The sequence below is a fragment of the Mandrillus leucophaeus genome, unplaced genomic scaffold (genome assembly GCF_000951045.1).
Source record: "Mandrillus leucophaeus isolate KB7577 unplaced genomic scaffold, Mleu.le_1.0 Scaffold1616, whole genome shotgun sequence".
Taxonomy (NCBI): Eukaryota; Metazoa; Chordata; class Mammalia; order Primates; family Cercopithecidae; genus Mandrillus; species Mandrillus leucophaeus.
The window spans coordinates 74,331-96,502 of NW_012101606.1; the positions used below are offsets into that span (position 1 = coordinate 74,331).

At 39.4% G+C, this 22,172-nt stretch overlaps 1 protein-coding gene across 1 annotated transcript in view; it reads right to left on the reverse strand.

Annotated features, from left to right (window-relative positions):
* The window catches only part of SP100 (SP100 nuclear antigen), a 127,220-nt gene that overhangs the window by 61,480 nt on the left and 43,568 nt on the right, over window positions 1–22,172 (reverse strand). The window contains exons 9-17 of the mRNA XM_011976033.1: window positions 19,839–19,970; window positions 18,718–18,801; window positions 17,100–17,183; window positions 14,923–14,976; window positions 14,083–14,178; window positions 12,223–12,276; window positions 11,450–11,533; window positions 8,117–8,233; window positions 7,109–7,162 (exon numbers count right to left, since the gene is read on the reverse strand). Of these exons, the coding sequence (XP_011831423.1) occupies window positions 7,109–7,162; window positions 8,117–8,233; window positions 11,450–11,533; window positions 12,223–12,276; window positions 14,083–14,178; window positions 14,923–14,976; window positions 17,100–17,183; window positions 18,718–18,801; window positions 19,839–19,970 (759 nt within the window). The remainder of the gene's footprint in view (window positions 1–7,108; window positions 7,163–8,116; window positions 8,234–11,449; window positions 11,534–12,222; window positions 12,277–14,082; window positions 14,179–14,922; window positions 14,977–17,099; window positions 17,184–18,717; window positions 18,802–19,838; window positions 19,971–22,172) is intronic.

The window sequence follows — 22,172 nt, forward strand, 5'->3', positions numbered from 1 at the left end:
GGATTACTGATGAGGATGACAAGTTTGGGAATGAGAATCAAGAAATGTGTTTGACACATCAGATTTAAGACACCTGTTAGACTTCAAGTAGAAGTTTGGAGTATGAAGTTGAATTTATGACTTGGCAGTTGAGGAGAGAGAAAAGAAGAGAAATATAGTTGGTAGTCATTCACATATTGATAAAATTCAAAGAACAGGACTGGATGCAATTCCTAGGGAGAGAGTATAGAGACAAGGAAAGCACTCAGGTCCAATCCATGGGGCACTCCAATATGTAGACACGAGGAAGCCACGAAGGGGCCACTACCACCACCACCACCACCACCACCACCACCAGCACCAATACTACCAATAATACTACCACTATCCACACTACCACCAACATCACCAGCAAGGAGCTCTTAGCCAGTAGGAGATTGGGGTCTTCTAGAAGACAAGAGAAGAGAATGCATCCATCCACATGGCCCAAAGGAGACCACCTTCTCCCAGTTCACTCACCTGATCACGGTCATGCCAATACCTGCCAGGTGTTAGGAGGCAAAGGGCAGCCAACAACTCCCAGTCGGAAAGGCCATGAGCAGGCAATCACTGCAGGCCATTCTCAGACAAGCCACACGAGCTCGATCTCTTTGACTGGAGGAACCAGCTTTTTGGGAACAGATCTTTTCAGGCCTGAGGCCTCAGGCTCCCAGCAGGAGATTTGCCTCCCCTTTCACCATTGCTCTCTACACCTGCTGTCTACCCCGCTGCCTCATCTGTGAAGCCAGCAGGACATTCACCCTTGGCCAATCTGTATAGTCCTCCTAGGGAGAAGCCCAGCTGCCTACTGAGAGCATGTAGTCTAAAAGCAGCCTGACCCCCATAAATGAGATCCACAGAGAACCTGAATTAGCTGACAATATTGATTACCATGTGATTACCTATGACAAAAATCAAGCAGTGAAAATCCCTGATCTTCTAATTTATAGTTTCTCAACATTTCTTTACCCATCATTTTATTTTTAATATTTTTTCTTTGCTTGCTCTAAGTACATATTTTGTACAATCATATATTTGGATTAAATTTTCACAAGCTGCTAGAATTAATTTATTCATGCAAATTACTCATCCAATAACTATGAACTGGGCACTTACTGTGAAGCGACCCACTATCCTAGATGGTGAGGATACAGTTGTGAATAAAACAAAGTCCTTGCTGGCGTAGAGCTTACAGTCTAGTGGGGAGACAGCAATGAAGAAACAAACACAGAAGGTGGTAGAGTGTTTTGTGGAAAAGTAAACCAGAATAAGGACTTCAGGGAGTGGTGAATGGGGCTAGAAGTGTGTGTGGGAGGAGGATGTGTAATGTTATGTAGAAGAACCAGGAAGGACTTCTCATAAGTCAGCATTTGAGGAGAGGTCTGACAAAAGGTCAGAGAGTAAGCCATGAATCCTGTCCTTCATTGGTCAAGATGCCCAAATCATGCTCTAGAAAGACTATTGCAGGCTCTGAGCACACTGCCTTATCCTGTGGAACTGGGGGTCACTGTGAATTGTCTTGCCATGTCCTATAGACTGAGCTATGGTCACTTCCTCTCCAACCAAAGACATTCCACTGTCTTCACCGTGAGCATGGGCTTGGCCAAAATCTCTCAAAATCTTGGCATCTGTGCTGAAGCCTTCCACACTCTTGGTTGGGGGATCCCTTTAAATCTGGCTGTTTCTTCCATTTCACTGGATTTCCTATTTTACTCCAATAGTGATGGACAGTTTTGAAGCCCATTTGTACATCCTAACCCAAAACATGTACCCTGAAGGAAGACTGAGTCTTTAGTACAGCTGTGGTCAAATTTACAAGGAAAGAAAGGTTGTGGGAGGGTTGGGAGTGTGAAATAGATAAGTAGAACAGTAAAAAGGGAAGCATGATGAGATCCATAGGATGAGGTCTGGTAAATGGAAGTGGTATAAAGAAAGGCCATCCGTATTTTGAGATAAAAGAAAATAAAATGCAGAAAGTATTTTAATGATGCTGGGAATAATAATTAGCCTATAAACAGTAGCAATGCCTGTAAAATATTATACAAGATGCAGTGTTAAAAGAAAGACACCATCAGCATCCTCACCTAAATACTGAGCTGACTTCACTTTATATATTTAGGTGAAGACAAGACGAAAGGAAATCTTAAAATAAAATGATATGGGATCTGGAGCTCATTCAGAATGGAGAATGGGAGAGCTATAGTTGAAAAATCTATATGCATCCTAGGCCGGGCACGGTGGCTCACGCCTGTAATCCCAGCACTTTGGAAAGTCAAAGTGGGTGGATCGCCTGAGGTCAGGAGTTCGAGAACAGCCTAACTAATATGGTGAAACCACATCTCTACTAAAAATACAAAAATTAGCCAGGTATGGTGATGGACATCCACCTGTAATCATAGCTACTCAGGAGGCTGAGATGGGATAATTGCTTGAACCCGGGAGGCAGAGGTTGCAGTGAGCCGAGGTTGCACCTCTGCACTCTGGCCTGGGTAACAGAGCTGGACTCCATCTCAAACAAAAAAACAACAAAAAAAGTCTCTATGCATCCTATTTCACTGTTTTTAGGTGAAATTCATTTCAGGCACCTCTATTTTTCCCAGTAACATTGAGCTCCATGGGCTTACATTTCTTATAAGGCTAACCAATGAATTCCACAGACTAGATTTTAAACATGTAAGACTTCATTACTAACAAAAGAAATTACTGAAGAAGATGAAAGGAAAGGCCCCTCAACCCATAGTTGTGGAAGGAGAGAGAACATTCTGCACCACAACACTAACATAAAGAATCTGATTTGACAAAGTGTTAAATTGAGAAATTTCAAAGGAAGATCAGTCTTACTCTCTTGCAAAATATGGAAGTGTGTCTTTTCATAACCGTTACTGATTTGTTCTGTTCTGTGTTAACATAAACTTGTCCTTAGGAGAGCTATTTGAAGAGGTCTTGTAATAATCCCACAAAATAGAAAATTATTGCCACTTCTCATGAAACCAATTTCCAAAGAAACCTGTAATTCTGATTGATTGTTTTATTTGATAATTTTTGGGCCTGGCTGTAATATTTTAAGTGGTAGCTGGATCCCTAAACTGTACAAATGCTTGTAAAATTTTATCTTAACTCAGTGGCATTCTGATTCTCTCATATGCAAGTAGGTAATAAATTGACTACAGGTTTCCTTTTAAATAAAGATTTTGAGAATCTTGTCTCATTTAAATTCACTCCAGTTATTATGTAATAAAAAAAGATATTCATAGTAATACATAAATTTATACAACATATAAAACTTTTTAAAAATGCCAGAATTGTATAAAATTTTTTTTTAGTGGAAGAACATTACATAAGACATGAATAAAAGAGTAAAAGTCTCTGTTCTTCCCGAATTAACCTTCAAATTCAATGCTTTTTTTTTTTTTTTTGAGACAGGGTCTTGTTCTATCACCCAGGCTGGGGCGCAGTGGTGCAGTCTCGGCTCACTGCAACCTCTGCCTCCCGGATTCAAGCGATCCTCCTGCCTCAGCCTCCTGAGAAACTGGGATTACAGGCGTAAGCCACTATGCCTAGCCAGTTCAATGTATTTCTAATCAGAGCTTTCAGTGGACTTTGGAAGGAGTTGGGAGAGATCTTCTTGAGCTCATTCTAAAATTCACCCCCAATGAGGCATCAGGATGGTTCTACCTCTGAGCTCTTCTTTCTTTTCTGTAGTCCCTTCAACTACAAAAGAAGAACACAGAATATAGACAGGTAAAGGCACTGTGTAATCAAAGTGGTGATTCAAATCACCTTGCCATAATGTGGAGAATATTTTTAAAATTCCCACCTCAGTTACACAGAAAGGCAAACCCCATGTAGATTATATATGTAAACATTAAAAATGATCAGTTATATCAAACTTCTAGAATCAAATATAGAACAATATTTTTAAAATATTGAGGAAGATATAGTTGTTGTAAATAAGATATGGAACCCAAGAACCAGTTAGAAAAGCGCTGACAAATTTGACTACATAAAAATTTAAAACTACTCTAGGACAAAAGATTCCCTTAACAAATCTAAAAGAAAAACAACAAATGGACAAAATACTAGCAACGCATATGACCAAGATTTAATATATATAACATATAATATTTCTATATTCATTCAGAATAATAAGAAAAACACCATGACATGAAACACTGAGAGGGCCGGGCGCAGTGGCTCATGCCTGTAATCCCAGCACTTTGGGAGGCTGAGGCAGGCGAATCACAAGGTCAGGAGATCAAGACTATCCTGGCTAACACGGTGAAACCTCGACTCTACTAAAAATACAAAAAATTAGCCGGGCGTGGTGGCGGGCACCTGCAGTCCCAGCTACTTGGGAGGCTGAGACAGGAGAATGGCATGAACCCAGGAGGTGGAGCTTGCAGTGAGCCGAGATCGCACCACTCCACTCCAGCCCAAGCAACAGTGCAAGACTCCATCTCAAACACACACACACACACACACACACACACACACACAAACACTGAGAGCATTCTCTGACAAAGAGTTCTACAAAGAAGAAACAGAAATCTTCAATAATAAATGAAAAATTACTGACCACACTAAAAATGAAAACCATGCTCATTAAAGCAGCCCTGAAATAAGACTTTTTATATTTCAATTAAATATGTTTTTATTGTCCAGGTATATTAGTTTAAAAAGCAAGAAAGGACAAGTATATACAGAATTACTCATTTAAATAAATAAAACTATATTCTAAAATGTGTTAATACATGCATAGTAAAATTCTGGAAAGATAGACACCAATGTTCACAAGAACATCTATTTTAAAATCAGAATAAAAAGCAAGATGAAGACAGAATAAAAAGCAACATGAGCATTTAAAAAAAAATAAATTGCTACCTTAAAAGGCATTCAGGTTTTATCTTATGAAAGGTGTAGAAAAAATGCTCCTGGAACTGACAAACAAATTTAGTAAAGTTTCAGAATATAAAATCAATGCATAAAAATCAGTGGCATCTTTATACACTAAAAACGTTCTAGCTGAGAATCAAATGAAGAATACAGTCCCATTTACAACAGCCACAAAGAAAATGAGATCCCTAGGAATTCATCCAGCCAAGGAGGTGAAAGATGTCTACAAGAAAAACTACAAAACACTGCTGAAATAAATCAGAGATGACACAAATAAATAGAAAATTTTTCCATGCTCATGGATTGGAAGAATCAATATAATTTGAATGACTATACGTTTAAATCAATTTACAGATTCAACACCATCCTTATCAAAATAAAAGTGTCATTCTTACAGAATTAGAAAAATCTATTCTAAAACTCAGTTGGAACCATAAAAGAGCCTGAATAGACAAAGCAATTGTAAGCAAAAAGAACAAAGCTAGAGGCATCACATTGCTTGACTTCTAACTATACTATAAGGCTACAGAAATCAAAAGAGCATGGTACTGGTGCAAAAACAGACACATAGACCAGTGGAACAGAACAGAGAACTCAGAAACAAACCTGCTCACCTACAACCATCTGATCTTCAACAAAAATAAGCAATGGGAAATGGATTGTCTATTCAATAAATGATGCTGGAATAACTGGCTAGACATATGAAGAAAAATGAAACTGGACCCATACTTCTCATCCTATACAAAAATTAACTCAAGATGGATTAAAGATTTAAATATAAGACCTAAAACTATGAAAATCCTAGAATAAACCTAGGAAATACCCTTCCTGATATAGGCTTTGGCAAAGAATTTATGGCTAAGTCTCCAAAAGCAATTGCAACTAAAACAAAAATTGACAAGTGGGACCTAATTAAACTAAATAGCTTCTGCACAACAAAAGAAATTACCAAAAGAGCAAACAGACAGCCTTCAGAATGGGAGAAAATTTTTGCAAACTGTGCATATAACAAAGATCTGATATCCAGAATCTATAAGGAACTTAAACAAATCAACAAGCAAAAAACAAAAAAATCCAATTAAAAAATGGGCAAAGGACATGAACAGACACTTCTTAAAAGAAGACATACAAGTGGTCAACAAACAGGAAAAAATACCCAACATCACTAATCATCAGATAAATGCAAATCAAAGCCACAGTGAGATACCATTTCACACTACTCAGAGTGGCTATTATTAAAAAATCAAGAAAATTACAGATGCTGGTTAGGTTGTGGACGAAAAGGAATGCTTATACACTGTTGGTGGGGGTGTAAAATTAGTTCAACCATTGTGGAAGACAGTGTGGAGACTCCTCAAAGACCTGCAGACAGAAATGCCATTCTACTCAGCAATCCCACCACCTTTAGGTATATTCCCAAAGGAAAATAATTTGTTCTATCAAAAAGATACATGCACTCATATGTTCCTTATAGTGCTATTCACAACAACAAAGACATAGAACCAATCTAGCTGCTCATCAACAGTGAACTGGATAAACAAAATGTGGCACACATATACACCATGAAATACAATGCAGCCATAAAAAGAATGGACACAGGAAGGGGAACATCACACACTGGGGCCTGTTGTGGGGTGGAGGGAGTGGAGAGGGATAGCATTAGGAGATAGAGTTAATGGGTGCAGCACACCAACATGGCACATGTATACATATGTAACAAACCTGCACGTTGTGCACATGGACCCTAGAACTTAAAGTATAATTAAAAAAAAAAAAAGAATAGCATCATGCCCTTTGCAGCAACATGGATGGAGCTGGAGGCATTATCCTAAGCAACTTAATGCAATAACAGAAAACCAAATACTGCATGTTCTTACTTACAAGTGGGAGCTAAACACTGAATACACATAAATGTGAAGATGGGAACAAGAGACACTGGGGACCACTAGATGGGGGAGGGGAGAGGGTGGCATGGGCTGAAGAACCATCTCTTGGGTACTATGCTTACTGTCTGGGTGATGGGATTTTGGGGACCCCAAGCCTCAGCATCACACAATTTACCCATGTAACAAACCTGCACATGTACCCTTTAATCTATAATAAAGGGTGAAAAAAGAAAATAATGATAATAAACCTTAGCATTAAAAAATAGTTCATTTGTAACATACAAATTAAGTAAATTCTTATTTATTCTTACTTCTTTTCCCACTGTGTTTTTCCAAAGTAGAATTGTTTTCAACATCCATGGTATCTAGAAAGTGACAGGTAGTGGTCAGAGAACTGTAATTTATAAGTAAAATTTATAAATCTTATGACAATTCACACTGCATGGAAGGCTTGTGTTTATAACAATATTCTGAGTATAATTTATCTGTCTTCCTTCCAAAGGAAACAGACATTCTATTGATGTCTAAGGTCTTCCTGTAGTTCTCTGAGACTTTGAAACAGCTCTTCATTACTTTTATGCACCAATTTCCTCATTTATGAAACAGGGATAACAACAGTTTTCTTGTTCAACTTTAAAATTTTTATGAATATTAAATATGATCTTATTTGCAAAAGTTAATAGGAAATCACTATATAAATCAATAATAGACAAGAAAATATCTTTCAAAACTATGTATTTTTAGATTAAAAGTAGGTATCTGAGTTTTTTTTTTTTCCTGACAGGTAGCAGGACTATTTGTCTTTTTAGGCTTTCCAAAGTTATGACAGTGACACTATTACCTGTGAGTGGAAGAACGAGTTTTTTTTTTTTCAAGAACAAGGGTGGAACTCACTTTATAAGTTCAACACTTTACTATTGATATGCTAATATAGTGAGATACTGCTATCTTTACCAGTGTATTTTCTTTTACCTCCTAACCAAGAGAACCCATTCTGTTAAATATGACTTTATAATGATCTCTTGCCTCCCTGCAGTTCCCAAAAGGGTCAGGTTAAGCAAATGCAGAGAACAGGATTCTGGCATGCACTAAACCTGTTCTTTGTCACAGTCGTCTCACAGTCAAGAGCAGGAAGAAACGGGGGCTATGATTTCAGACTTCTGAAATTCTGAAGCTTGGGGCCTGTGGGCCCACTTCCTGCTGGTGATCCAGAGACTGCCTGATGCTTTGCTTCAACTCTGATCACTTCCCACATCCCTACCCAGTGTCTGTGATACCCACTGAGCCACTTCCATCCCAAGACCTCAGGGTAGCCTTACCCATCATATCAGATGCTTGACTATTTTCAGTCCTTGCTTCTTGGCTTCTTGGCACACCTTTTGGAAAACACATGACACAGGGACACTTCTCATTTTCAGGTCCTTGTAGCTCTGATCCTAAATTGTGATTTGTAAACATTTTTATTTGTGCCCACTCTCCTCCAAGATTCTCCTTTTCCCCAACATTAGTGACTCCCCACTCCCCACAGCTAAATTAAGGGATGGGCTCTACCTCCGAAATCTCTTTTTCTTTTGTGGTTTCTCACTGTATTTGTCCCTTCTATTCATGAATAACCCTGAGAATTTCATCTTGACATAAAGGGTCAATTAATAGTTTGTTTCAGTGATGGAGAACACTGGAGGAGCAAAGGCTGCTTTTAGGGAAAAAGGTGATGTGCTCAGTTTTGGAGGTGTTGACTTTGAAGGTCTTGAGTAACATTCAAGTGGTGAAGTCTAAGGCCTTCAGGACCTCCAACAGGAGCCTTCTGACACTTGGATAAAGAGTTTAGAAGACAGGGCTGGCTGGAGATACACATGTAGGAATCATGAGGTTGTGGGTGGTGACCGAAATCATAGGAGTGGATGAAATGCCTGGGTGAGGGCTTTTGTAATCTGGGTGAGTCAGAGGGGCCAGGGGACACTTTATTCTGAAAACTTACTGCTATTATGAATCATGCCTTGTGCTAAAATTGCTTTTATCTCATGGTCATTTCAGATCCTACAATTTCTCCATCATTCTTTTCTCTCCCTTTTACACTTCCCCTTTCTCACCTCTATTTTTCTCTCATCTTTTAATTCTTTCTCTACATACTTCTCGTTGTACCTAATTTTTTACACCACTCCATTTATAACCCTTTGTATGTATCTCATTCCACCTGTTTCCCTGTTTATATTTCTAGATCTATTTTTATTATTGAGGTGAACTTCTTTCTACTATCACCTCCTCCTTCTGTTCTCTCTTCTAGCTTTGTTTCTCTGAATGTTATCTTGATCTTTTTTTTTTTGAGACAGAGTCTCACTCTGTCACCCAGGCTAGAGTGCAGTGGTGTAATCTCAGTTCACCTCAAGACCCATCTCCCAGGTTCATGCCATTCTCCTGCCTCAGCCTCCCAAGCACCTGTAGCTACAGGTGCCCACCACCATGCCAGGTTAATTTTTTGTGTTTTTAGTAGAAACAGGGTTTCACTGTGCTAGCCAGGATGGTCTCGATCTCCTGACCTCGTGATCCACCCGCCTCGGCCTCCCAAAGTGCTGGGATTACAGGCGTGAGCCACCGCGCCTGGCCCTTATCTTGATCTTGACTGTTTTTGCAATTTCAATCTTTGTCTTTATCCCCATTTTCTTCATCTATATTTGTCTTTATCTCACAGGTTATTACTTCCATCACCAAATGCCTGCAGTTTGGACACTGACCACATAGCCATCTCTATTACCTTTGTCTGTTCCTTATGAGCTTTCTAACTTGCAAGGCTGTCAATCAATCACCAATTTTAATTTCACGTTTCTGGTACAATTTCTGAGAAGTATCTTGAAAATTATCCCCCTTCCCCCACAAAACCTGGAATATTTGGATTCCTTGTCCACTTAGAAAAACCTGAAGCTGACTCTTATATCTTTCCATTTGGTGACTCTTGCCTACCTTTCTCCACTCTTTCTCCTTACTTTATCCACCCAGTGTCTCCTCCCTCCATTCAGGAGCCCAGCTCTTCTTTTTCTTTTGGTTCCCTCAAACCTGTTGAAAGCAGCCAGAGTCTGTGCACAAGTCTTTATGTGTGTAGTGTGTATGTGTGTGTGCATATGTTTTGGGGGAGAGGTAAGGAAAAGAAAAAAGAGCTTTTCCTCCATGCAAGTAGGAAAACAAAGGTAATTAATAATTAACATCATAATTGGCTTCTCCATCACAAGTTAATGGGCTGCATCTCTTCTTACTCTCTTTGTGTATTCATTGTATTCATTGGAGGAGCTTTCAATTCACAGGACAATGAAGATAAGCAAGGAAATAATAGACTATAGACAGTGACCAGGAAACCAGGGAACCTGTCTCAATGTGGTCATGCTGAACTATTTTCAGAGCTTAGATGAACTGACAAAAAAATACACCTACATCAATGAGTACACCTCATAGCCCTACCCTATCTAACCACACCTCATTCTCCTCCTTACTTCTCATTTTTCTGCCCACTGCCCTGCTGCTATGCATTTTTGTCGCTATCTCTTTGATTAGGTGAGCTCATCTCCCTTTGATTTTTCTTGTCTCCTGTGTTGCTTTTTCTGTTTCATTCAATGATGTTCTGTTCTCCTTTATTTCTATGTTTATCCATTTTGCTTCTATCTTTCTAGGTATTTTGTATATTATATAGCTGGTTCCATTCCTATTCTGTCTCTTTGGATTTTAATTTTTCCCTCCCCATAAAGATTATATTATTAACCTATATATATACACACACACACACATATGTGTTTATGTATGTATACATGTTATATGTAACAAATATATGCATGTGTACACACACACACACACACACACACGCTCACACACGCTCACAGTTGTTGCTAAATAAGCTTTCTGGCATCAGGCACTGGTATAGTCTCCTGTGAATATTCTGAGTTCCTTGTGCATCTTCTTTGGACTTTGGCTTAAATGACACAGCTCTTATCCTCCTGTCTGTTACATACAACAGTCACCCACCATGAGACACCTGGGTTGCTAGTTTCTATTGTTTCTTTAGTTTTTTGGCCCTAATACTTCTGTACGTCTATTTCCTCACCCCAAAATGGGTATAGTAAGAGTTAGCCTGACTATGTCTTAAAAATTTTGTGATGATAAAATAAGATCTTATTTGCCAAAATACATTGAAATAACACAATATAATCCAATTATATGATGAAGGACATCTGCCAAAAACTATACTAACGTTTGAGAGTGTTCGATCTGAAGTTTTTATTTCTGTCTATAATTACATAGTAGGAGGCTTTACAATTACAAACGACATTGATGTCAACCCATTTATCACTGTAAAAATCTAAGATCTTAGTGTTAACAGGAATGAGAGCAGGTTTTTTAAAAAAGGATCCACAAATTTGCTATTTATTTCTTCGACAACAGCAAAATATAATTACATACATTTAGTCAGTGAGACTCATTCTGTTAAACATGAGTTTATCATAATTTCCTGCCTCTTTCCATTTTCTAAAATGCAAAAAGGAGTTCCCAGATGAACTGGATACAAGGCAGTCAAGGTGCTCAGAATAAAAAGTATCTGGAAACAGCAGCTTTTAATTCAGATTCCTGACATTCTGCAGGCCAAGTCTTGGCATCCTAATCTTCTTTACCTGACCCACGTCTTAGGGATGAGCTGCAGGTTTCCTGAAGCTCTTCTCCATTACTCAGCTCTGAAAAGTCACTGCTGCTGAGACCTGCAGAAAAAAAAAAAAATTCCTTAACAGTCTTAGTCTGAGTCTTAGGGAATTTTTTAAAAGAAAATTCTTTAAAGAAGTCGGCAGGGAATTCTTTAAAAGAAAAACTGAACAAGAGAAGCTTGTGTAGGAGGGGGAGAAATATTCCTACTACTAGGCCACTCTTTGGCTTTGATCATCTGACCTGTTGGTCAAGATTGCTCCAGGAGCCCTCTCTGAGGCTGGGGCTGGGGATGACATTGTTTCTTAAACTTCTTATCCTTCCATTATTAGTTTGCACATACTTCTGCTTCCATCTCAGTTTCTTATCCAAGGGAACCATGGAAGCAACATCTTAAAGATGTCAGAGCCTCCATCAGCTGGGCCCTGAATGACTGTGTGGGCACCCCTTCCACTCAGGAACTACTTTACCCTATTTATGTGAGTGAAAAATAAACTTATGTTGAACTTGTACCTTTGAACATTTTGAGGTTTATGTTTTATACTAGCCCAACTCATCTAGTTGAAAATGTAAAATGCCTCCGTCTCAAATCAAAAAAAAAAAAAAAAAAAAGAAAATGTAAAATGCAAATCATCTAAAATCCCAACAAATTAATTTTTTATTTTAAAGGATATAACAAAAAAACTGAATGTAGCTTTTGTAGCAAAGAAAGACATTTGTTACATCAAGAGTTTTTAATTGCTCTTACGTCTCTTCCTGTTGGGTATTCCCCAAGTAGATGTACTTCTAGAAGTCACAGGATCTAGAAAGTAAAGGAAAACCAAATCAATAATATCTACCTAAAAGATCTATAAGTCTTATGGCTGCTTACACTGTTGACAGAATTTGGACTACAAATATTCTCTGAGGATCATTTCTGTCTCTTCCCACCTAAGGGAAAGGGATTACTATGAAATGGAGCACAGATCCACAATCCTTTAGTGTAATTGCAAAATCAGTGACCTTTTTTTTTTTTTTTTTTTGAGACAGTGTCTCACTCTGTCAGCCAAGTTGGAGGGCAGTGGTGTAATCTTGGCTCACTACAGTCTTGACCTTCCAGGCTCAAATGATCCTTCCACCTCAGCCTCCCAAGTTATTGGGACTACAGGCGTGCACCACCATGCCCAGCTAATTTTTTGTATTTTTTTGTAGAAATGGGGTTTGCCATGTTGCTCAGGCTGGTCTTGAACTCCTGGGCTCAAAAGATCCACCTGCCTCAGCCTCCCAAAGTGTTGGGATTACAGGCGTGAGTCACCACACCTGGTCTCAAAGATATTTTAATAACCAATATTGTTTTCATAGGTTTGCAGTTAACAAATTTGGCAGTGAATCTGGACTTGAGTTGCCATGAGTCTATGTAAAATCTTATATTTTGTGTGAATATTTGCATAATTTGCTGTATAAATATTAGTATATTTGAGAATGGGATTCTTCCTGGATCCTACTGGGGTATTTTGTTGTATATAGAATATAAATCACATTGTCTTTCTAAAATAATGAAACATTTTTTGAACTTTGAAGTACATCTAGCTTTGAAGGTTTTATAGAGGATTATGAATATTTATTAAGAATTCGGGCTGTTAGTCTTGTCTCTTCCCATAACTTTTCATATATGATGTGCAAAGAAAAAAGATCCTTAAGTGTGCCTGAGTTTCCCCATCTGTCAAATGGGAGGAACAATAGTTATCTTGCCCACATTTTAGGTTGTTGTAAAGATGCAAGAAGATCTTATTTGCAAATATATTTTCAAATATCACTATTTGGCCAATTTCATTTTGGGGGCCATCTGTCAAAAGCTATGAATCGAATTTGATGGTAAGAACCAGGAGCCTGTCTTTCTGTCAATAACTAGAGAGTATGACCAGAAGCTTTGGAATTTTGAACAAGTTTGTGACAAAATCAAGCAATAACAGACTAATGTACTTTCTCTTCTCTATAAAACAGGGAATGGGCAGAAGTAGAAATCACTCCATAAATCTAATACTTTGGAGTTAATAGGTCTGGCAGTGATATGGTTTGGCTGTGTCCCCACCCAAATCTCATCTTGAATTCCCATGTGTTGTGGGAGGGACCCGGTGGCAGGTAATTGAATCATGGAGGCAGGTCTTTCCTGTGCTGTTCTCGTGATAGTGAATAAGTCTCACAAGATCTGAATGATTATATAAGGGGAAGTTTCTCAGCACAAGCTCTCTTCTCTTGTCTGCCGCCACGTGAGACGTGCCTTTCACCTTCTGCCATGATTGTGAGGCCTCCCCAGTCATGTGGAACTGTAAGTCCATTAAACCTCTTTCTTTTGTAAATTACCCAGTCTCAGGCATGTCTTTATCAGCAACATGAAAAAGGACTAATACAGGCAGTATGTAGTAAACAGGGCACTGCCACTCAACCACAACCATCTTGTTAAGTCTGAATTTAGAGTCACTTCTTTCTTTGCATTTTTCAAAATGACCAGATGAGTTAGATGCAGAGAACTGGCTCCTGGATAGCTGTTGTGCATGCCTAGAGCACAGTGTACCAGGGAAGAGATGCTCTGAAGTCAGAGCTCTGGAGTCAAGGGGGCTGTTCTTACCCTTCTCACCATGCTTGCTTCTCAGTGCCCTGCTTAAGACTTCTGGGAGCGCCTCCTCCTCACTGGAGTCTGAAAAGTTGCAGTCTTGTCCTATCACTGCAGAAAGGAGCAAATGTCCTTTGGAAGTCTCAATGTATGATAAGGGAACCAAGCCAGAAGAATATTCTATGAAAAGGAAACTAGGAAAGATTTGCGATGCTCTGAAACTTCAGGGCAAGAATGTCCGTGCCCTCAAACCTCCATGATCTGCCTTTTGATTCAGATTTTTGTAGCTCAAGGTTAGTATTTTATCCCTCACTGTCACCTGAGCCTGAGGCTGAGAAAATTTTAGCCCTAGTGGGCATCTCTGCTTTGTCTTGGCCCTCTGTCTTCTTACACCACATTATCTTTCTTTCTTTACTTGTCTCTTTATGGATTTGTTGTGGGTTTTGGACATGGATTTGTATTTATTTGTACATTTGCTTCTCTCTCAGGGCAACCATGGAAGTCTAGGATCAAAGAAGGCAGATCTTCTACTTGCCTGCTTGCTTGAAGAACTGCTTGAAACAGAGCCCAACCTCTCCCCCATCTAAAAATCCTTGAAATATTCAGTTGAAAAAAATATAAACTTCTACTAAAAAAAAATAAAAAACCTTTTGTTATGTTGAAGTCATTGACTTCTTTGGGTTCATATGTTATAGCAGTTAGCCAACCTAACTAATACAAAAGTTAAAATAGGAACCATTGAAATTTAAAGCAAATTTATATTTTACTTTGAAGGATATAGCAAGGAATTAGACTGACTCTTTTGTAGAAAATATTGTTCATTTATAACCATGAAGAGTTGTTATTTTCTCTTACCTCTTTTCCTAAACTTTTCTCTGAATATAGATGATTTTCTGGAATCCATGGGCTCTGTAAAGTAAAAGGGAGAAACCCGTTATTTGTATGCAAGAGACTTATAAATTCTATGACAACTGACACGGCAAATGGGCTTGGGTTAATAAGAAAGTTTTTTTTTTTTTTTTTTTGAGATGGAGTCTTGCTCTATCACCCAGGCTGGAGTGCAGTGGCGTGATCTTGGCACACTGCAGCCTCTGCCTCCCGGGTTCAAGTGATTCTCCTGCCTCAATCTCCTGAGTAGCTGGGATTATAGGCACGCGCCACCATGCCCAGCTAATTTTTGTATTTTTAGTAAAAATGGGGTTTCACCATGTTGGTCAGACTGGTCTCGAACTCCTGACCTCAGGTGATCTGCCCGCCTTGGCCTCCCAAAATGCTGGGATTACAGGCGTTAGCCGTCACACCCCGCCAATAACGAAATTTTGATGAGCATTTTTCTCTCTCTCCTTCTAGTGAATCCAGTTCTGGAGGTTCAGGGTCATAATGTTGGGATCCTGCCCAGCAATCCCTGTCATCCTCTGTGTGTATTATTTGGAAATGCCTCTTTTTTATTAAAATTTTTCAACTTTTATTTCAGGTTTGGGGATATATGTGAAGGTTTGTCACATGGGTAAACGTGTGTCACAGGAGTTTGTTGTACAGATGATTTCGTCACCCAGGGATTAAGCCCAGTACTCAATAGTTATCTTTTCTGCTCCTCTCCCTCCTCCAACCATCCATCCTCAGGTAGACCCGAGTGTCTGCTGTTTCCTTCTTTGTGTTCATAAGTTCTTATTATTTAGATCCCACTTACAAGTGAAAACATGTGGTATTTGGTTTTCCGTTCCTGCATTAGTTTGCTAAGGATAATAGCCTCCAGCTCCATTTATGTTCTCTCAAAATACATGATCTCGTTCTTTTTCATTATTTTTTTTTGAGATAGGGTCTCACTCTGTCACCCAGGCTGGAGTGCAGTGGCACAATCGTTACTTACTGCAGCCTCAATTTCCCAGGCTCCAGTGACTCTCTCACCTCAGCCTCCCGAGCTTTCTTTTTTTTTTTTTTTTTTTTAATGGAGTCTCGCTCTGTCACCCAAGTTGTAGTGCAATGGCATGATCTCGGCTCACTGCAACATCCCTCTCCCGGGTTCAAGTGATTCTTCTGCCTCAGCCTCCTGAGTAGCTGGGACTACAGGCGAGTGCCACCACGCCCAGCTAATTTTTGTATTTTTAGTAGAGGCAGGGGTTCACAATATTGGCCAGGATGGTCTCGAACCCCTAATCTCGTGATCTGCCCATCTCGGCCTCCCAAAGTGCTGAGATTACAGGAGTGAGCCACCGCACCCAGCCCATGCCCAGCTAATTTTTATATTTTTGGTAGAGATTGAGTTTCTCCATGTTGTCCAGGCTGATCTCAAACTCCTGAGCTCAAGCAACCCACCTGCCTCAGCCTCCCAAAGTGCTGGCACTGTAGGTGTGAGCCACCGTGCCTGGTTGTAAATGACTCTTAAACACCACTAGCTCCCATTTTCTCACATATAAAGCAGGGATAAACTAGTTATCCTACCTCCCTGTTAAGGTTTTTGTGATGGGGAAATGAAGGTTCATTTACAAAAGCCCTGTGAAAAATCACAATGTAAGCCAATGAGTGAACTATAATTTGGGTTTGGGTGTAGCTGAAGTACCCCCTTTTTTGTTTTTCCATTAATAATTAAATAGCAGCACAAATTATTCTTTGAAGACTTTCGGAGTTTGTGATTAAGACAATATTATCAATGAATAAAGGAAGACTGTGCTTATCATGCTCTATCAAATACAAAGGGTAGTAGTGGAGAATAAGTACATTATTTCGACCCTTAAAATAATAACTCTTGATAGTTTGTTGTTTAAAAAGACTTTTATTTTACTAGAATATTTTTGCTACATTTTCAATGTGTCAGTCGATTGAACCAATCCAGTTCAACCAGAGTTTATAACGTCTTCCTAATGTCTTCTGTTTCTCAATAGGGCCAGAGATGTTAAATGTAGAAAGTGGTATTCTAGAATTTACAGAATCAGGGAATAAGGAGACCACTTGGAATGAAACTAATCAAGAAAACAGAGTTCTGGATTTGTACTCTGGATATTCTGCAGCCTTGGGTTGCAAAATATTCTTACCTGGTACAGTCTGGGGTCGTGAGCAAGTGGCTTCTTGGCCCTCCTTTTCCTCATTTGATTCTAAAGAGTTGTCATTATTGATCACTGCACAAAAGAATGGGATTCTTTAGAGGTCTCAGTGTGTGACCAAGGAATCAATTCAGTAGGAAATTTCCTAATAAGAAAACCTAGAAAACCTTGAAAATGCGTGCAAGTCCTCGCCTGTACACAGGCCACGCTTGTCTCGATCCTTTCAAGTTACCTGCATTGTGGGTTAGCGATACTCCATTCTTGTCCCCAGAGGGAAATTTTGGTTTGCTTGGCCTTTGCTTTCCCACACTTCTTTTACTTCTTATCCCTTCTACTTGCCACTCTACATTTCCTTTGTTTCTGCTTCTATTTTTCATGCAGGGAGACCTTGAAGATCTTCTGTTAAAGATGTGAGCCTCTTCTATCTCCCACCAACACAGTGCCTTCCTGAATTGTTTATAAGGCTGAGAAATAACTTCCTCTTGTGTTTGAGCCAAAGACATATTTTGGGACTAATTTTTAGAGCAGTTTGCTTACACCAAGATCAAAGTTAGAGTACGTACTGTCCAAAAACTAATGCAAATTTACATTTGACTTTGAAAGATGCAGTGAGCAATTAGAATGAATGTATTACTACATTGTTATTTTATAACATCAAGATGAGGTTCTTCTTTGCTCTTAGGTCTTTCTCTAGTGTATTTTCCCTAAAGTGGCATGTTTCTAATATCCCCTGGATCTAGAAAGTAAAGGGCAAAACAAATCAACCAATTTGAACACTAAAAAGTTATAAATCTTATGACAACTCATGCTGCAAATAGGATTGAGATAATACAAGATTTTAATAATGTTTCTGTCTTTCATTTCACAAAGGAAGTAACTCGGAATCCAGGATACTAGCCTTGTCTTTCCTTTAATTTACCATGAGATTGTGGAGATGACTTTGAAACATTTATGCAATTGTGTTCTCTCTTCTAGGAAACAAGGATGAGAATCTCTATTCTGTTTACCCTTTTAAGGTTATCGTAAATTTAAAAGTAAGACAATCTGCAAAAGTCTTTTGAGAAATCACTAAATGTGCCATGACTTGCTGAAGAATGCTGTCAGAAACAATACTTCAGGTTTCAGAATACTTTATCTCAGGTGTTTATTTTTGCCAACACCAGATACTTGGGTGAGATGTCTTTTGATCCTATTCAAAGTTCGTGATCAGATGACAATAAGATCTTCCCATAAAGGAATATTTAGCTTTCTATTCTCTATAAAAGTCACTATATAAATCTAACATTATATAGACGTAGCAACTAGTTAGTTTTAAAAACAAACTCATCACTTTGCTAGCCTATTCCTGCTATATAATCAATGTATGGGTATGAATATTGATTAATAGACTCCATCAAGAAAGAAGGCTAATTCTCAAAAATAAGTTTATAACAATTTCTTGTCTCTCTGCATTTTCCAAAAAGGTCAAGTAAAATTAATGCAAAGAATGGGATCCCAGGATAAAATGGACCCATTTTACAGAATGAGCTCAGAATAAAATGCATCAGGAAACAGTAGCTCTTAAATCAGATTCCCACAGCCCAAGTCTTGCTCTCCCAAACTTCCTTACCAGGCTTACTTCTCATTGGTGAGATGAAGACTTCTAGGGGCTCATCAACATCGGTGGATCCTTCAGAGTCCTCACTGCTGATGACTGCACAAAGGAGCAAAAGCCATTAAGAGTCTCAGGGTGTGACCAACGAGTCCACGCACCAGGAAATTCCACAATAAGAGCACTAGGAAGACCTGGAAAGCTAAGTTAACTCAAGAACCTGGAGTGTTCTTGGAATGCATGCCACCTGCAGTTTGTTCCAGGTTCTTAACCAAAAGCTGATAAAATCGACACACAGAAGGCAGTTGTGCCCATCCACTGACACTGTTCTTACCCCAACCCTCATTCTACTTTTCTCTTTCACTCTCATTTTACTTCTCATCTTTCCTCTTTGTTCTGCCATCTCCCCTGCTTCTGCCTCTGTTTCTGGTGATGGTGTCTCTTTATACCTCTCTTTGTCTGCTGTGTTTCTTCCCCCATCTCCTCTTGTGAATATCTTGGCTCCCTGATCTTTTTTTTTTTAAAAAACTCCTCTCCCATGACTTCCTCTCTTATTTTATTTTTATTTTTATTTATTTTTTATTTTTTCCTTTTTTATTTTATTTTATTTCTTTTTGAGACAGAGTCTTGCTCTGTTGCCCAATCTGGAGTGCAGTGGCAGAATCTTGGCTTACTGCAACTTCCGCGTCCCTGGCTCAAACGATGCTCCTGTCTCAGCTTCCTAAGTTGCTGGGACTACAGACATTGTCATCTTGTCTGGCTAATTTTCATATTTTTTGTAGAGATGGGGTTTCGTCATGTTGCCCAGGCTGATCTTGAGCTCCTGGACTCAAGTGATCTGCCTGCCTTAGCCTCCCAAAGTTCTGGGGTTACAGGCATGAGCCAGCCCTCTCTGACTTCAGAAATAGCCTCTCTGACATTCTTACTGAATACCTCCATTTCTGTCTTCTGGTATTTTCCCAGCTCCCAAGGACTTTCTTCTGTCAGGCTGAAGACTCACTGCATCAGGTACCAGCCCCTTTCCCTTCCTGCCTCCATCCCAGGTACCTGCACTGCCCCGATGGGCCCTGATGAAGTCCCCGAGCCCCTTACCTGGTAACCTGTGACTCACAGTTACAACTTCTCCCGGGCAGCCTTACCTATTATGTCAGATGCCTGGGCTTGGCATTCAGCATTTGAAGTACAATATGGTTTTTCCTTTTTTATATCCACCAGTCGCACAGAACAGGAATTAATTTGGATTCCATGGTTGTGTGGCTCCGCCCCTGGGCCAAATTATAATAAATGAAGAATTTTCATTTGTCTCCCCAGTGGACCTCCTTCACTATCATTAATAACTCCTCCTCTCTGCAATTTCACTGCTGGGGCTAGACCTTCACCCCACCTCCCTGTTTTTCCTTTTGCTCAACTCTGTCCCTTCCTTTGTGCCTCTCTTGGCTCTGTTTTGTTTTTTACCTTTCCCTTTACCTGCTCTTCTCATCCTTTGATGGTTAATATTTTGCTTTTTTTAAAAAAATAAAAATTATAATGGTAGTATAAGACAGATGAATAAAAGTGGGTTTTGAATGATCACAAAGGAAGTAAATCACTTTGATCAAAAAATAGATTACCAATACCCCAGATACCTCCTAGTGACCCTTCCCACTGTTTCCACTAACTTGCTCAAAGCCAACTATCGTTGAGGTTTCAAACACCGAGATTAAGTTTGCTTGCTGTGTAATTTATATAAATTGAATCATCTCTTTTCTCTCGCTCTTTCTCTCTCCCCCACCTCTCTCTCAATATATATAGATCTCCCCAAAGAAGCCAAATCTCCCAAAATTATATGTATATTTTACTCAACCTGCTTGTGAAAGTCATCTGCATTCATTTTGAATAATTATTTTCACTACTAGATAGCATTCCATTATAAAAATAAGCCATGAATTATTTATTCATTTGTGCAATTTCAAGCATTTGGCTTCTATGAATAAGGCTGCCCTGAGCATTCTTTTCTATGTGTTTTGGTGACATAACACACATTTTTGTTGGTTTCTGTTGAGGAATGTAATTGTTGAGTTATAGGGTATGTATATTTTCAGCTTTGAAAGATTACCCCCAACTGTTTTCCCAAAAGCATATATAAAGGCAGAGATGAAAGAAAGAGAACTTGGCAAATTCCAGTAAGTAAAGGAAGCTTAGTGTGGTGGGAATGTGGCATGAAGGGGTGAGAAGAGGGTGATGGGGAATGTGCAGGTGCGTGGTAGGTATTCTTCAATTCACCACTCCAAGCAGTGTTGACCTACTGCTAAGGGCCACATGAAGGCACTGGGTTTCAAACAGGAGAGTCATATCAACTGGTTTCTATTTTGGAAAAGTCCATTCAGCTGAGGTGCAGACTTGAGAGGAGTAAGGTTGGGGGCCAGACAGGAGACTGTTCCTCTAATTTTAGTGAGAGTGACAGGGATCTAGATTAGGATGTTTGTGCTGGAGATGAAGAGAAATGGACACGTTAGAGATATTTTAAAGTTGGGATTGACAGAAGTGGCAAATGAAATGATGATTGTTTTAAGCCACTAAGTTTCAGGATGGTTTGTTTCATTACACAGCAATAGATGACAGATGCAGCTTCTGAAGAGAGATGTTCTTCAGGTCTTTAAATAAAGGTCTTCAGGCAATTGGGGAAAGGAGTCAAGAGGACAGGTCTGAGCTGGAGATGTATGTTTAGAAATCAACAGATCCTAGATGGTGATTGAGCCATGGAGAGGAAGTGATGCCTGAGGAGAGGCCCATTATAATCTGGGGGTGGAGGTGGAGTCACAGGGGCCATTTCGATAAGGAGGCAGCTGGTCCCCCATAGTAATAGGACAAACCCTGTGCCTCCTTTCCCGTTCTTGTCTCCTCAGATCAGAGAATGTCTTGATTTGTCTTCTCTCTTCCCTTCTTTGCGTGATCCACTCTCTACCAATTTTTCATTCATTGTCCTTTAACTCATTTGCTGCATACTTCTCTTTGTGCCTCCCTCCATTTTTCCTATTTCTTGGTATTTTTTTCCCTCTATATATTTTTTCTATTTGTACTCTTTTTATCTACACTTTTAAAAAATTACTGTCTCTTAGAGTCAGAACTAGGGTGAGATGAAGGTGATGCCTTAAGTGCCTTGAAATTTAAGGAAGCTCAGTCTCACATGCCAAGTGAGATCTCCTTACAAGCTGTGCCCTGGGGGCTTTCCTGCCTCACCTCGTGCCAGGCCTGTTGTCACCTATGTAATGTTGCATCTCTGTTACATTTCCTACCTGCTTCGAGTCAGCCTTTATTTCTTAATTATTAATGTTACCTCTGCAAGCTTCTTCTATGTCACTTTTTTTCTCCAAAAACACTTTTGCATCTGGGTGAGCGCTACATCACTTTTTGTCTTTCTGTATCTTCCTCATCTCAAACATTCCAGTCATTACCAAAGGTCTCTTCTAGTGCCATTGTCTACCACACCAGAG